The 13,397-nt window shown below is 41.0% G+C and overlaps 1 protein-coding gene across 1 annotated transcript in view; it reads left to right on the top strand.

Annotated features, from left to right (window-relative positions):
* The first annotated feature begins 91 nt into the window (after positions 1-91).
* Positions 92-13,397, top strand: part of RCAN3 (RCAN family member 3) — a 31,242-nt gene continuing 17,936 nt past the window's right edge. The window contains exons 1-2 of the mRNA XM_021683557.1: positions 92-263; positions 7,901-8,152. Of these exons, the coding sequence (XP_021539232.1) occupies positions 7,958-8,152 (195 nt within the window). The 5' untranslated portion in view covers positions 92-263; positions 7,901-7,957. The remainder of the gene's footprint in view (positions 264-7,900; positions 8,153-13,397) is intronic.

The following is a 13,397-nucleotide window of genomic DNA, read 5'->3' on the forward strand; positions in this document are numbered from 1 at the left end:
CCGCGCGACGCCGGCAGCCCGGCTGGGCCCTGACGCTGCTCCCGCCCACGGCGAGGCTGCGGCTCCGGCGAGCGTCGAGGGCGTGGCGGCGAGGCTGCGGGCGGCCCGAGCCGCGCGAACTGTGCCTCGGCCGCCGCCAGCCGCCCGCCGCGTCTCCCCGGGCCCCGCTCCTCGCGGCGCCCCGGCTCCCGCGTAGCCCGTCGGGGCGCCCCGGCCTCGCCCCTGCCCGCCTTCCCTCCTTCCTGCAGCGGCCAAGCGCGCAGGTGAGTCCCCTTCGCAGCGTGGGGCGGGCGCGCGGCTTCTCCCAGCCGGGTCTGCAAGCAGCACTGGGGAGCGTGGGGGGCGCGGGGTGCGGAAAGTTAAAAAGATAGAAACGGAGCGCAGATACCCGAGAGAGGTGGGCGTTCCAGTGCCCGAGACCCTAGAGATGCTGCGCGTCCAGGGTCCTGTCCCTCGCGCGCCCTGCGTCTTCTCCGGCAGCTCTGGGGTGGTGCCTTGGAGAACAAAACCAAGAAAATTGTTCTCTCCTGTCCACCACCAGTTTTCTCGCAACAGTTTGACTCTTGGAATAGCTGACGGGCCCAGCTTTACTGAAGGCAGGAAAGGTGCAGTCGGGAAAACAGGGACGGAAAAAGTGGCTCTCAATAAATAGGAGGAGTTCGAAGCCCCTCTCCACCCCTTGCCCCTTGATAATGCACGATTAGCCATCGCTTTACTTAACTCGCTAACTTCGTGAAACTTGTCTGTCTGCTTCCATCTGCTGTCTGGACCGGTAGGGTGATAGTGGTCTGTTTTCAGATTGCTTCACTCCAGCTTCGGTGCAAAATCTGATCATCGCTCTCAGGGATTAGGAGTCTAGTGTCGGGAGCAGGTCAGACCCGTTTCAGTGACAAACCAGGATTCGTTAAAGTGTTGTTTTAGTGTAGTGCTCAAAGCCAGAAATATTCTCTCCCTTGTACTGAAAATTACCTAGCACACCACGTTTATTTGCACTTTTCATAGAATTCTCTGCATTTCATGGAAGTCTCTGATGTACTATTTGGTGAGAGAAGCAACTGACGTATTTTGTAGCTATTGCTACATATGATTCAAAATAATTTAAGACTATTTCATTAGCTCTGGTTAAGTTTATTTAATTATAAAAAATACAACATTGAGACTCAGGGTATAGATTTTTGTGCCTCACACCAATTTGTACTTTTTGACGGGGACTTTTTGTTGGTATTGAGGAATTTTTGATGGAGGAAGAAAGGCTTGAGGACTGTGCCCTTTCTTCAGTCATACCGTCAGCTTTACATTTAACTGCCACGGCAGACCTTTTCTTTACTGGCGTGGGAAGAGATTTCATTGCTATTAGGGAAAACAGGATTTTTTCCCCATTATTTAAGTGTAACATTTGTAAAGCTTTTAAACATGTGGGATGTCAGGGGTTACAAATGAAAACACATTTTGTATGGTGCCAGAGGATTTGTTGGTTGAAAAGACTTAAGCAAAACATCATGATAAATAGTGTGATTTGGAAATCCATTAGGCTGAAGCCTGTGAAATAAGGGAAGCTCCAAAGTTCCAAAGCATTTGTTATTTAGACCCCCCAAAAATCCCCAGAAGGTGGGGGTCAGACAGTGGATCTCCACTCTCCCTCTAGAATGTAGAGGTTCTAGTGAGGGAAAATGCATTACGTACAGCAGAACGAATAGCATCAGTCTTTTATATCTCTACCTTAATAGGTCTTTAAAACCTATTATTTTCATATGTTCCCACAGTTGATTTTTGTTGTTGTTGTTGTTTGTTTCTGTTCTCTCTCTCACACTAAGAAATACCACTATTCCTGGTGGAGCACTGAAGCTCAATAATTATAATAGGACCAATTCTAAATTATCTGTGAAAAGAGGCCATAGGTCACTGAAACATAAAAAATACAAAAATCTAATTTTCACCTACTTTAGTTTTGCATCAAAAAAAAATTTTTTTTTTGGCCACAACAACTAAAAAGCAGTAAAAGTCTACCTATAAGTAGTAAATAAGGAGGGAATAGAAGTTGGAGACTTACATGATAGCCATTCAGGGCCCCCATATTGACAGTTCTGAGGGTTTCTTTGAAAAAAGAAATTTAGTCTAAATTCTAATTTAGAAGGTTTTAAAAGGAATTTAGTAGTTCAACAACATCTGTGAGTATTGTCCTTATTTTATATATGAGAGAACAAATAAAAAGCCAAATGACTTACTGCAAGGTTATTCAGCAGGGCACATGTAGAGCTGGAAAGGGGGCACCTGTTTGTTTCCAGTATTGCTCAGTAGCATTTTGAATACATCAAAAAATAATAAAGTGCATCTAGCTCAGGCATTTTAAAAGTTCACCAAGTTGAGAAGCGTACTATTTTGAAAAATTATTAAAAAAAAAAATCCTGGAGGAGGAGGCATTTACCTTTTCTTGATCAAAACTTAAAATGCAAAGGTCAAATGCACATGCCTTACATTTTGCCTTGATGGATTACTTTTGTCACAATGCTCGTAGTAGAGCGGATGGTCATGCTACTTGGAGTTTTCCACTCATTTGATATTTCCATGAAGAAACAATTTGCCAGAAGCCGGCCACAGCTACATTTGCCCTGAGATGACACTAAACCCCGATTAGCACAGACCTTTGCTTACAAAAGCTGGAGGATATTGGTTCAGCCCTTTCTGTTAAACCAGTCAGGATTTCCCTGGGTTAGTAAACTTCAGGACAGCTTGGTCTCGTAATAGTTGGAGTGGAACAGAGTTAGCAACAACTTCAGGACCAACAGTATAGAAAGTGTACTTTTGCAACTTTTTTCTTTGTCTTAATAAAACCAAGCTACTTGTTAAATACCAGCAGAGTCACTTTAAAAAATGATTTCTATACAGATGTGCTAAGATTGTCATTTCCATTGGTTGATTTTGATCATCTCTCTCTTTCTGTTCAAATCTAACTGCATTTATGATGTCAGAAAATTATGAACTGGTTGATGATGTTGACTTAAGCTATATCCAAAAAAATGTCCTGGCTTGCGTTCAGCAAGAGAACCATCATCTGAAAGATAATATCTTTAATACTGTGTGCACTGAATTACAACATAAAATGCCGTGAAGCCAATAAAAAAGGAACTGTGACCTTTTTTTTTTTTTTTTTCCCCCCCAGCTAGCTGTCTGTTTTTAAATCTTTAAATGTGTTCTTCCTGGAGGCAAATTACTACTGCCAGTGATTGCTCTGAGCTGGTTTCATTGTCCCATCTGCCACTGAACAGTTTTCATGAAATGATACAAAGCATTCATTTTATTTCTTGTAGCCTTTTTGTTGCTTGGAATTAGATAATATGGTTATGTATTTTTTTCATTTTATTGTTTTAATATCTGTTCCACTGATGGTTCTGATATTATTGGCATCCTTTCAACCCAGCAATGCCTTGATGTAGATTGTGCATATGTAAAAATAATTGTTGAGGACTGACTATATGCAAAGCATTGTTCTGAGCACTTTGCGTTTAATCTTTCTGGCATCCTTATTGGTTAAGGGTTATTATTTTATCATTCTATTTTACAGTTGAGGAAATGGGAAGGGAAGCAAAATAATTTGCCTAATATAGAGTACTGGGGGAGCTTAAATCTAGAGTTTAAATCTAGAAAATTGATTGTGGAGCCTGAATCTTCCTGAGATATACTTAAAGACTGTTCAGACTTGTTTGCGGTTACTGTGATATTTCATCAATCCATCCTTTTATTTTTTTAATTATTACTATTATTATTATTTTTTTTTAGAGAGGGAGGGGCAAAGAGAGAGGGAGAGAGAGAATCTTAAGCAGTCTCCACACCTAACACAGAGCTGATGCAGGGCTCGATCTCATGACCCTGAGATCATGCCCCCAGCTGAATCTAGAGTCAGGTGCTTAACCAACTGAGCCACCCAGACACCCCAAAATCCAATCTTTTAAAGTGTATCAAATATACAATAATGTGTATGTGAAGAAAATGTGTCAATACTATAAAGATTATTGAACTATCTTGGGACAAAAGGCAAATTATTTAACAATAATCTAAAAAATTTGAAGAGAAAATAACCATAAGGACATTATTGGGATAACTGACAAAATTTGAATATAGATGCTGATTTAGGTAACGGTATTATATCAGTGTTAAATTTCCTGGTTTTGATCACTGTACTGTGGATTGTGTAAGAAAATGATCTTGTTCTCACACAGTGAAATACTTGGGAGTAAAGACAACACAGTTGTCTTACTCTCAGTGGTTCAGGGGGAAAAGTATATGTTTAGAAATAGAATGATTTTGGGGTGCCTGGGTGGCTCAGTCGTTGGGCTACTGCCTTCGGCTCAGGTCATGGTCCCAGGGTCCTGGGATTGAGCCCCGCATCGGGCTCCCTGCTCGGCGGGAAGCCTGCTTCTCCCTCTCCCACTCCCCTTGCTCGTGTTCCCTCTCTCGCTGTGTCTCTCTCTGTCAAATAAATAAATAAAATCTTTAAAAAAAAAAAAAAAGAAATAGAATGATTTTAAAAATGGGCAAAAATGTAATTAATTGGTAACTCTGGGTAAAGAGTATACAGGAATTCCTTGTACTATTCTTACTTTTCTGTTTGAAATTTTGTCAAAAGAAAGTCACCCCAAAGTGAAGGTAGAAAACAGGAAATGAAGGTATAACATTCTAAGAATCTTTTTTTTTTTAAGTCAAGTGAGGGATTGTTTCCTATGCTCTGATTTTTTTTTTTTTTTTTTCCTTTTTAGGGGTTGGAGGAAGGATCTTGAAAGAACAAATCTTATCAAAAATAGCTTGATTTTCTCATATTTCCAAATCTACCCATTCAGAACTCCCCAACTTTCCAGCCTCCAAAATACCAGGCACAGTATTTTCCTCACCTCTTTAATGGATTGGGAGTGGGGCGAGATTAAAAACATTAGTGCCTCTAAGAGATAAGATATAAAGACAGTCTACTTTTAGTGATATTGAAAGTTAAATTGGGTTGGTTGTATCATTTCCCTGCCTAAAAGCCATCATCGGCATGCTGACATTGACTGGTTTTTATATCAGGACTCCGTAACTGTACTTTCAAGGAGCTTGGCCCATGCCACTCTTTCTAACTTTGTCTCATGCCACTCCACCAAATACAGTACCCTCTGGCCACATCAGATCTTTGTGCACACTGATCCGTCCTGCCTTTGTCTATGAACTCTTGGCTTTGCCTGGAATGCACCCCATCGTTTTTCTCTTGAAATTCTGTTCATCTTAAGTCTCTCCATAACATCCATGGGGAAACTGTCTCTAATCTCACGCAAAATTAAATTTTCCTTTGTCTGCAAAGCAGTGGGGTAAACAGTGCTATCTGCTTTCATTCAGCAGTTCTTATTAATTTAGCATATACTGTGAGCCAGAAACTGTGCCAGGGCCTGGGGATTCAAAGGCACTCCTGGTCTGGTAGCTTGGAGTGCTTCGTAAACAAATAGTCATGGATAAGTATATAACAGAAATGAACAAAGTGCTCTGAGAGCTATGAACTCTAAGTGACAACTTAGTCTTGAAGAAAAGATTACAGTGAAAACCCCAGTGAGATACCATCCCCCCCCCCCCAGGCCCCTTTCCCGATTGGAGACTTCCAGCACAATAATCTAATTAGTGGCATAAAGTTTAAAATAACGATAGTACCTGTGGGCTACCCAGGTAGATATGTGTAATAGCTAAAAATACAAGTCTGGAAGTCAGGAGAGAGAGGTTGAGTCTGGATATATGAATCCTACAGATCAGTGATTTTCAGTGTGTGGAGGCAGGAAAGAGCTAGAGGCAGATCAGAATTTCTTGGGCTCATGTACTTTTTCCAAGCTCTCCCCTCCCCTTCATTGCCCAAAATTCTGCTCTTGCTCTGGTGACATCCTTCCCAGCTTACAATTCGTTGCGGAAAGTGAGAGGCAGTATGGTGTGTGTGAAGCATAGGGTAAGCGGGAAACACAGCGGAGAAGCCCTGGTGGTTAAGTGGTTAAATGCTCGAGTGTGGGTGAAATCGCCCAAGAAGAATAAGATGAGGAGGAAGGAAGGGGATGAAACCTCAGAGAGAGGAAGTTGTAGAGGGTGGGTGGAGAAAGAGACAGGTGGCGAGGAGGGAGAGCAGGAAGGATGGAGACGCGAAGGCAGAGGTTGCAGGCTGAATGATGGGTGGGCGGCAGTGCCTGGTGCTGCAGACGCAGGCCTCTGAGGCCAGTTTCAGCCCAACGGCAGTGGCAGAAGCCCAGTGGCACCGAATTTTCCGGTGACTGCAGTTGAGGAACAGAACACAGCAGAACAGGTTACTTTTTCCAGGGAATTGGTAGGAAAGGTGAAGAAGAGGCAGGCAGAGAGGTAGATGGAGGGGAAGGTAGAATCCACAAGGAAAAGTGTTCTTTTTTTTTTCAAGATTGAGTGGGTGGGGGTGGGAATCTTGAAGAGGTGTGGTTACTGAGGAAAAGGAACAGAAGGAGAAGGAGAAATTGAAAGTATAGGAGCTAGTTCATGGAATGAGATCCTTTCGGAGTGGTTAGCATTGTGGAGGAGAAGAAATTCTGCTTTGGTGGTAGCTCCTTGAGGTTAAGAACTATTTCTTACTCGTCTAATATCCCTAATAATACCTGGCATGCAGTGGGCATTCAGAAAACGTTTATTAAAATGAGTAAGGATTTTACTTTTGGGGATTAGTCTTTCCTGATGGGTGTAGTTGAATAATGAAAAGGAAAAAAAAAAAAACTCTGCTGTTTTTAGCCTATCATTAACATCTGTTATGTACACTGTATGAGCCATATATTTACAGCATTGTGTTCTTTGAAATAACATGGAAAATCACAAATGAAGTAGTATAGCTAGTAATAATCACGATCACTTGATTTTTCTGTGCCTGATTCGTATTTCTTAAATTCCATTTCAGCATCTTGAAAGGTGTTATGCTTAAGGCACTGTGCTTAGAGTTCATCAGAGGAGACAGACATGCACATAAAGTCCATATAAGACAGACTATGTTCCATTATTTAACAGAGGGACACTATCGGCTCCGTGCCTTGATTAATTTTTAAGCGCTCAGAAAAAGGACATCTCTTTGATTGTTGTCTGTGTCAGATTTTGACTTTAAAAAAATCTTTTTTGTTTAATTTATTTATTCGGGGTGGGGGGAGGGGAGAGGAAGAGAGAGAATCTTAAGCAGGCTCCACACCCAGCACAGAGCCTGACACGGGGTTCGATCTCACCACCCTGAGATCCTGACCTGAGCTGAAACCAAGAGTCAGACCCTTAACCGACTGAACCACCCAGGTGCCCTAAATATTTCTAATATTAACAAAGACCCACTTTATATAGAACTTCTGGTTCTGTGGAACTTAATTCTTTGGGAGTATATTCAAAAAGAACAGATTGGTTAAGAAAGGTGAAGCCGTGTCATTGCAGACAGATTTCACGGTGCAGATGGTGCATGGATTGTGTGGGTTTTAAAACGCTGCCAGTTTCCGTGTTGTAGACCGAAAACCAAAAACAAATATGTGAAGGCAGTTCTGGTTCACATTTGCTTTCCTACTGCTTGTAAACTAGCGTACAGATTCATGCTAGCTCATTTTGTATTGCCCCCCTTTTTTTTCTCAATTTCCCTAGAAAACTTTTTGCCTTTTTTTGTCATACATCACTGCCAGTGAAATATATTACATAAAATATGCTAAGCAAATCAAATTAGAATATATAGATGTTATTTATGAGGACTGTAATGAATTGATTTAAACTCTGGTTAATCTTTCCTGAATAAAATTGCTTCCGTTGATGAACTGCTGTCTTGAGAATTGACTGAAACAGTATTTGGCCTTCAAAGTCTTATCTTTATGCTGTTTTCTTTCTTTCTTTCTTTCTTTCTTTTTTTTTTTAACACCAGATGCCTGGTAGACACCTTAGGACTTTAAAAACAGAAAAGACCTGCTTCTAGGGGATAATGCTGAGGGACACTATGAAATCTTGGAACGATAGCCAGTCAGATCTCTGTAGCAGTGACCAAGAAGAGGAAGAAGAGATGGTTTTTGGTGAAAATGAAGATGATTTGGAAGAGATGATGGATTTCAGCGATCTGCCTACCTCACTTTTTGCTTGCAGTGTCCATGAAGCTGTGTTCGAGGTGCAAGAGCAGAAGGTAGGCTCATATCCTGCCTTCCCCTGCATTTGGTATTGGGTTCAATGTTTGTGGCTACGGGGAAACAGTGGATTGCTGCTGCCCATTTGCAGAGTTCGTTCCTGGCCCATGACAAGTACAAAAAGCACGCATCAAGCTTTAAACATTGCTGCAGCATTTTAATTGTATTTTATGAGAGTACTGGTCTGCAACACATAGGAAGTATTTCAAAACCAGTCCTTTCCCACAAATATTTTGAGAAGCACCAGTTTATAGTGAACTCTGGACCGGGTCTTGTGAAGTCCTGATTCATTCATTCATTCAGGTCTTATTAAGTCCTGATTTATTCGATCATTCATTTTTGGAGCCTGTGATTAAGGAAAAGCTAGTGATTTTTATCCTGGCTTCCTATTACTTGGAAGTAAATTCACGCAAGCCAGAAGTATTTTAAGCTTTTTTCTGAGTCTAATGACATAATTAGGACTATTTATCAATTCACTGTAACAGAATTGTTAACATTTCTTGTATTACTTTCTACAGTTTGGGGGAAAATGATTGAGTTTATTTTTTAAAGTCTGCTCTCCTTTAGTTCATTCATTATTTACCTGGAAAGAGAGGTTTTGTGTGTGGCTTTTTTTTCCCCCCCCCCCATCATGACCCCACAAAAGCCTATAGGTCTTAGTCGTACCAAAGTAAAATATTCTTGTCATTGGTAGAAATTTTGCATGTGCAGAGACTTTTTCTCAACATACCAAACCTAATTTTCTGTCTGTGCACCCAAAGTGTTTTCCTTCCAGTGGCTTTCTTGGGGAAAACTTGATGTGGTTTGACTCACTACATACTGAGTGCCTCGAGTGTGTAAGGCACTGTGTCACTTGCTTCCAGGGATAGAGTAGGAATGAAACAGCTTCTGCCTCAGGCCATTTACAGTCCTGCCGTGGAGATGATAAGTAATTCGGAATAAGATGGAATACTAGGGCCTTTAGCGGCACTTGAAAGTACACTGAGGTATCCCAGGACAGGAGGACAGCTAGCTGGAGTGAAAGATCTTACGGGAGACGGCATTGGAGAAGAACGGTGAGCCGGATAGGAGGTTAGCAGGGAATGGAAGGGGACTTCTGGCCAGAGGGAACAGAACGAGCCAACGAGCTAACTCCCGAGAGTGTGGTCACTTCAGGGAGGAGCTCTTGTGGCTGGTGCACAGGTGAGGCGGAGCCAAAGTGAAGTTAAATCCAGCTGGAAAGGTGAGCGTGGGGCATCCTGCGAAGCTTAAGGAGCTGCCCTTCTTCGGGAAATAGTCTTCTGAGCAAAGGGGTGCCGATCAGAAGTACGTATTAGGAAGGTCCGCGGACAACATGTGAAGAGCAGAGCGAGGGGGAGAGATGACCGCCGCCAGTTCTGTACCTTTCAGGTTTGTTTTCATTGGCAAGTGTTTTTTTCTTTCTCGAGGTCAGCCATGATGCCGACCTTTTGAAATCGTCCTTCCTAGTTTTCTCAATTTTTAAGAGCTCTACATTTTCATATAATAATTACATTAACCTTGCTGTTTATTTTTGATCCATGAAAAACCACACGTACTACTAATTTATCTTAAAATTTTATTCCTAAGGATTCTTTCTCAAAAAACCTCAATGGTATCTGTTCCAACTTCTTTTTTCTTTTTCTTTTTTTTTTTTTTAAGTGTAGCCTAGGAAGTTTTCTTTAACTTGCCAAAGTGGTGCGTTCTCGGTTTTCATTTTAAAAACCATTTGGGATTATATCTAACCTAAATTAAATTGGAAGTCATATCAGCAGAAATTCCACTGGCAGTTCAGTCAGTGGACTTCATGTTATACATAATTCTTAGTCGTGGTAAATTTTATATAAAAGCCTTAATGGTAATATCTGAAACTGCAGAATATTTATTTTATAATTGGAAGTTTGTACCTTTTGGCCACCTTCACGCATTTTGGCACCCCATTCCCCCTGCCTCTGGCAACCACCAATCTGTTCTCTGTATCTATGAGTTCATTTTGTTTGTTTTGTTTTTTAAATCCCCCATCGAAAGGAGATTATATGGTAATTGCCTTTTTCTGTCTGACTTATTTCACTTAACATAATGCCCTCAAGGTCCATCCATGTTGTCCTAAATGGCAAGATTTTATTTTATTTTTTTAAGATTTTATTTATTTATTTGAGAGAGAGAGAGTACATGAGAGGGGGGAGGGTCAGAGGGAGAAGCAGACTCCCCGCCGAGCAGGGAGCCCGATGCGGGACTCGATCCCGGGACTCCAGGATCATGACCTGAGCCGAAGGCAGTCGCTTAACCAACTGAGCCACCCAGGCGCCCCAAGATTTGATTTTTTTTAGACGGCGGAATAACATTCCATTGTGTGTGCATGTTGTGTATGTATGTATGTATATACATGCGCACATGCAACACACACTACATTTTCTTTATCCACTCATCCATTGATGGACACTTAGGCTGTTTCCCTGTCTTTGCTATTGTAAGTAATGCTGCAGTAAACATGGGGGTGCAGGTATCTTTTCAAGTCAGTGTTTTTGTTTTCTTGGGATAAATACCCAGAAGTGGAATTGCTGGATCATATGGTAGTTCTGTTTTTAATTTTTTGAGGAGCCTCCATACCACTTTGCACTGTGACTACACCAATTTACATTCCCACCAGTAGTGCACAAGGGTTCCCTTTTCTCTACATCCTCGCCTACGCTTATCCCCTCTCTTTTCGACAGTAGCCCCTCTAATAGGTGTGAGGGTGATACCTTATTGTGGTTTTATCTGCATTTCCCTGATGATTAATGATGTTGAGCATCTTTTGGTCTGCCTGTTGGCCACTTGTATGTCTTCTTTGGAAAAATGTCTATTCAGGGGGTGCCTGGGTGGCTTAGCCGGTTAAGCATCTGCCTTCGGCTCAGGTCATGATCCCAGGGTCCTGGGATCCAGTCCTGTGTCAGGCTCCCTGCTCCATGGAGACCCTGCTTCTCCCTCTCCCTCCGCCTGCCGCTCTGCCTATCTGTACTCTCTCTCTGTGTCAAATAAATAAAATCTTCAAAAAGAAAAAAAAATGTCTATTCAGATCTCCTGCCCATTTTTCAAATCAGATTGTGTGGGTTTTTTCTATTTAGTTTATGAGTTCTTTATATATTTTGGATATTAGCTCCTTACCAGAAGTATGACTTGCAGCTACTTTCTCCTATTCAGTAGGTTGCCTTTTTGTTTTGTTGGTTTCCTCTGCTGTGCAGAAGTGTTTTAGTTTGATGTAGTCACGCTTATTTTTGCTTTTGTTCCTTTTGGTTTTGGTGTCAGATTAAAAAAATCATCGCCAAGACCTGTGACAAAGAGCTTATCACGTATTTTTTCTTCTAGGATTTTTTATAGTTTCAGGTCTTACATCAAGTCTTTAATCCATTTTGAGTGAGTTCTTGTGTATGGTGTAAGATAATGGCTGAGTTTCATTCTTTGTGTGTAGCTGTCCAGTTTTCCCAGCACCATTTATTGAAGAGACTGTCCTTTTCCCATTGTATACTCTTGGCTCCTTTGTTGGAAATTAATTGACCATGTATGTGTGGGTTTAATCCACGCTCTCTGTTCTGTCTCATTGATCTGTGTGTCTGATTTTATGCCAGTACCATAGTGTTTTAATTATTGTAGCTTTGTAATATGGTTTAAAATCAGGGAGTGTGATCCTCCAGATTTGTTCTTTCTCAAGATGGCTCTGGCCATTCAGGGATTTTTGTAGTTCTGTACCAATTTTAGGATTCTTTGTTCTATTTCTTTGAAAAATGCCATTGGAATTTTAATCGCAATTACATTGAATTTATAGATTGCTTTGGGTAGTATGGACATTTTAACAATAATGATTCTTCCAGTCCATGAGCATGAATATCTTTCCATTTATTTATAAATTCTTCAATTTCTTTCATTTGTGTCTTGTAGTTTTCAATATACAAATCTTTTACCTGTTTGGTTAAATTTATTCCTACATATTTTATGCTTTTTGATGCAAATGTAAATGGGATTGTTTTCTTAATTTCCATTTCTGGCAGTTTGTTATAAATATAAGAAATACAACAGGTTTTTGTGTATTGATTTTGTATCCTGCAACTTTACTGAATTTATTAGTTGTTCTCTTTTTTTTAATTAGTTTTAGCAGGATTTTTTGGAAGTGTTTAGGGTTTTCTGTGACATGTATATCATGTCATCTGCAAATAGTGACGGTTTTACTTCTTTTCCAATTTGGATGTCTTTTATTTCTTTTTCTAGGCTAATTGCTCTGGCTAGGACTTCCAACACTATGTTGAATAAAAGTAGTGAGTGTGGTCATTTTTGTCTTGTTCCTGATCTTAGAGGAAAGGCTTTCACCTTTTTATCATTGAGTGTGATGTTAGCTGTGGGCTTGTGGTATATCCTTTATTATGTTAAGGTACATTCCCTTAATACAGAGCTACAGTAACCAAAACATTGTGGTACTTATATGTCAATTATATTTCAATATAAATTTTTAAAAACCATGTGGTTCTTGGGGCGCCTGGGTGGCTCAGTCGTTAAGCGTCTGCCTTCGGCTCAGGTCATGATCCCAAGGTCCTGAGATCGAGCCCCACATCGGGCTCCCTGCTCAGCAGAAAGCCTGCTTCTCCCTCTCCCACTCCCCCTGCTTGTGTTCCCTCTCTCGCTGTGTCTCTTTCTGTCAAATAAATAAATAAAATCTAAAAACAAACAAACAAACAAAACCATGTGGTTCTGGCATAAAGACAAATATATTGACCAGTGCGATAGAATATAGAGCCCAGAATGAACCCCGGCCCATATGGTCAAATGATTTTCAACAAGGGTGCCAAAACAATTCAGTGCGGAAAGGACGGTCTTTTCAACAAAAGGTGCTGGTAAAACTTGATATCCAGAAGCAAAAGAGTGAAGTTGGACCCTTATCTTACACCTTATAAGAAAACAGAGGGAAAGCTTCTTGACATTGGATTTGGCAGTGAGTTCTTGGATGTGACACCCAAAGCACAGGCAACAATAGAAAAAATAAGTTGGATTTTATCAGAATTTAAAATGTATACATCAGAGGACACCATCAATGAAAGGGCAACCTACAGAACGACAGGAAATATTTTCAAGTCATATTATCTGGTAAAGGATTAATATCCAAAATCTATAAAGAAATCCTAGGGCGCCTGGGTGGCTCAGTCGGTTGAGCGACTGCCTTCGGCTCAGGTCATGATCCTGGAGTCCCGGGATCGAGTCCCACGTCGGACTCCCTGC

The sequence above is a fragment of the Neomonachus schauinslandi genome, chromosome 4, assembly GCF_002201575.2.
Source record: "Neomonachus schauinslandi chromosome 4, ASM220157v2, whole genome shotgun sequence".
Classification (NCBI taxonomy): Eukaryota; Metazoa; Chordata; class Mammalia; order Carnivora; family Phocidae; genus Neomonachus; species Neomonachus schauinslandi.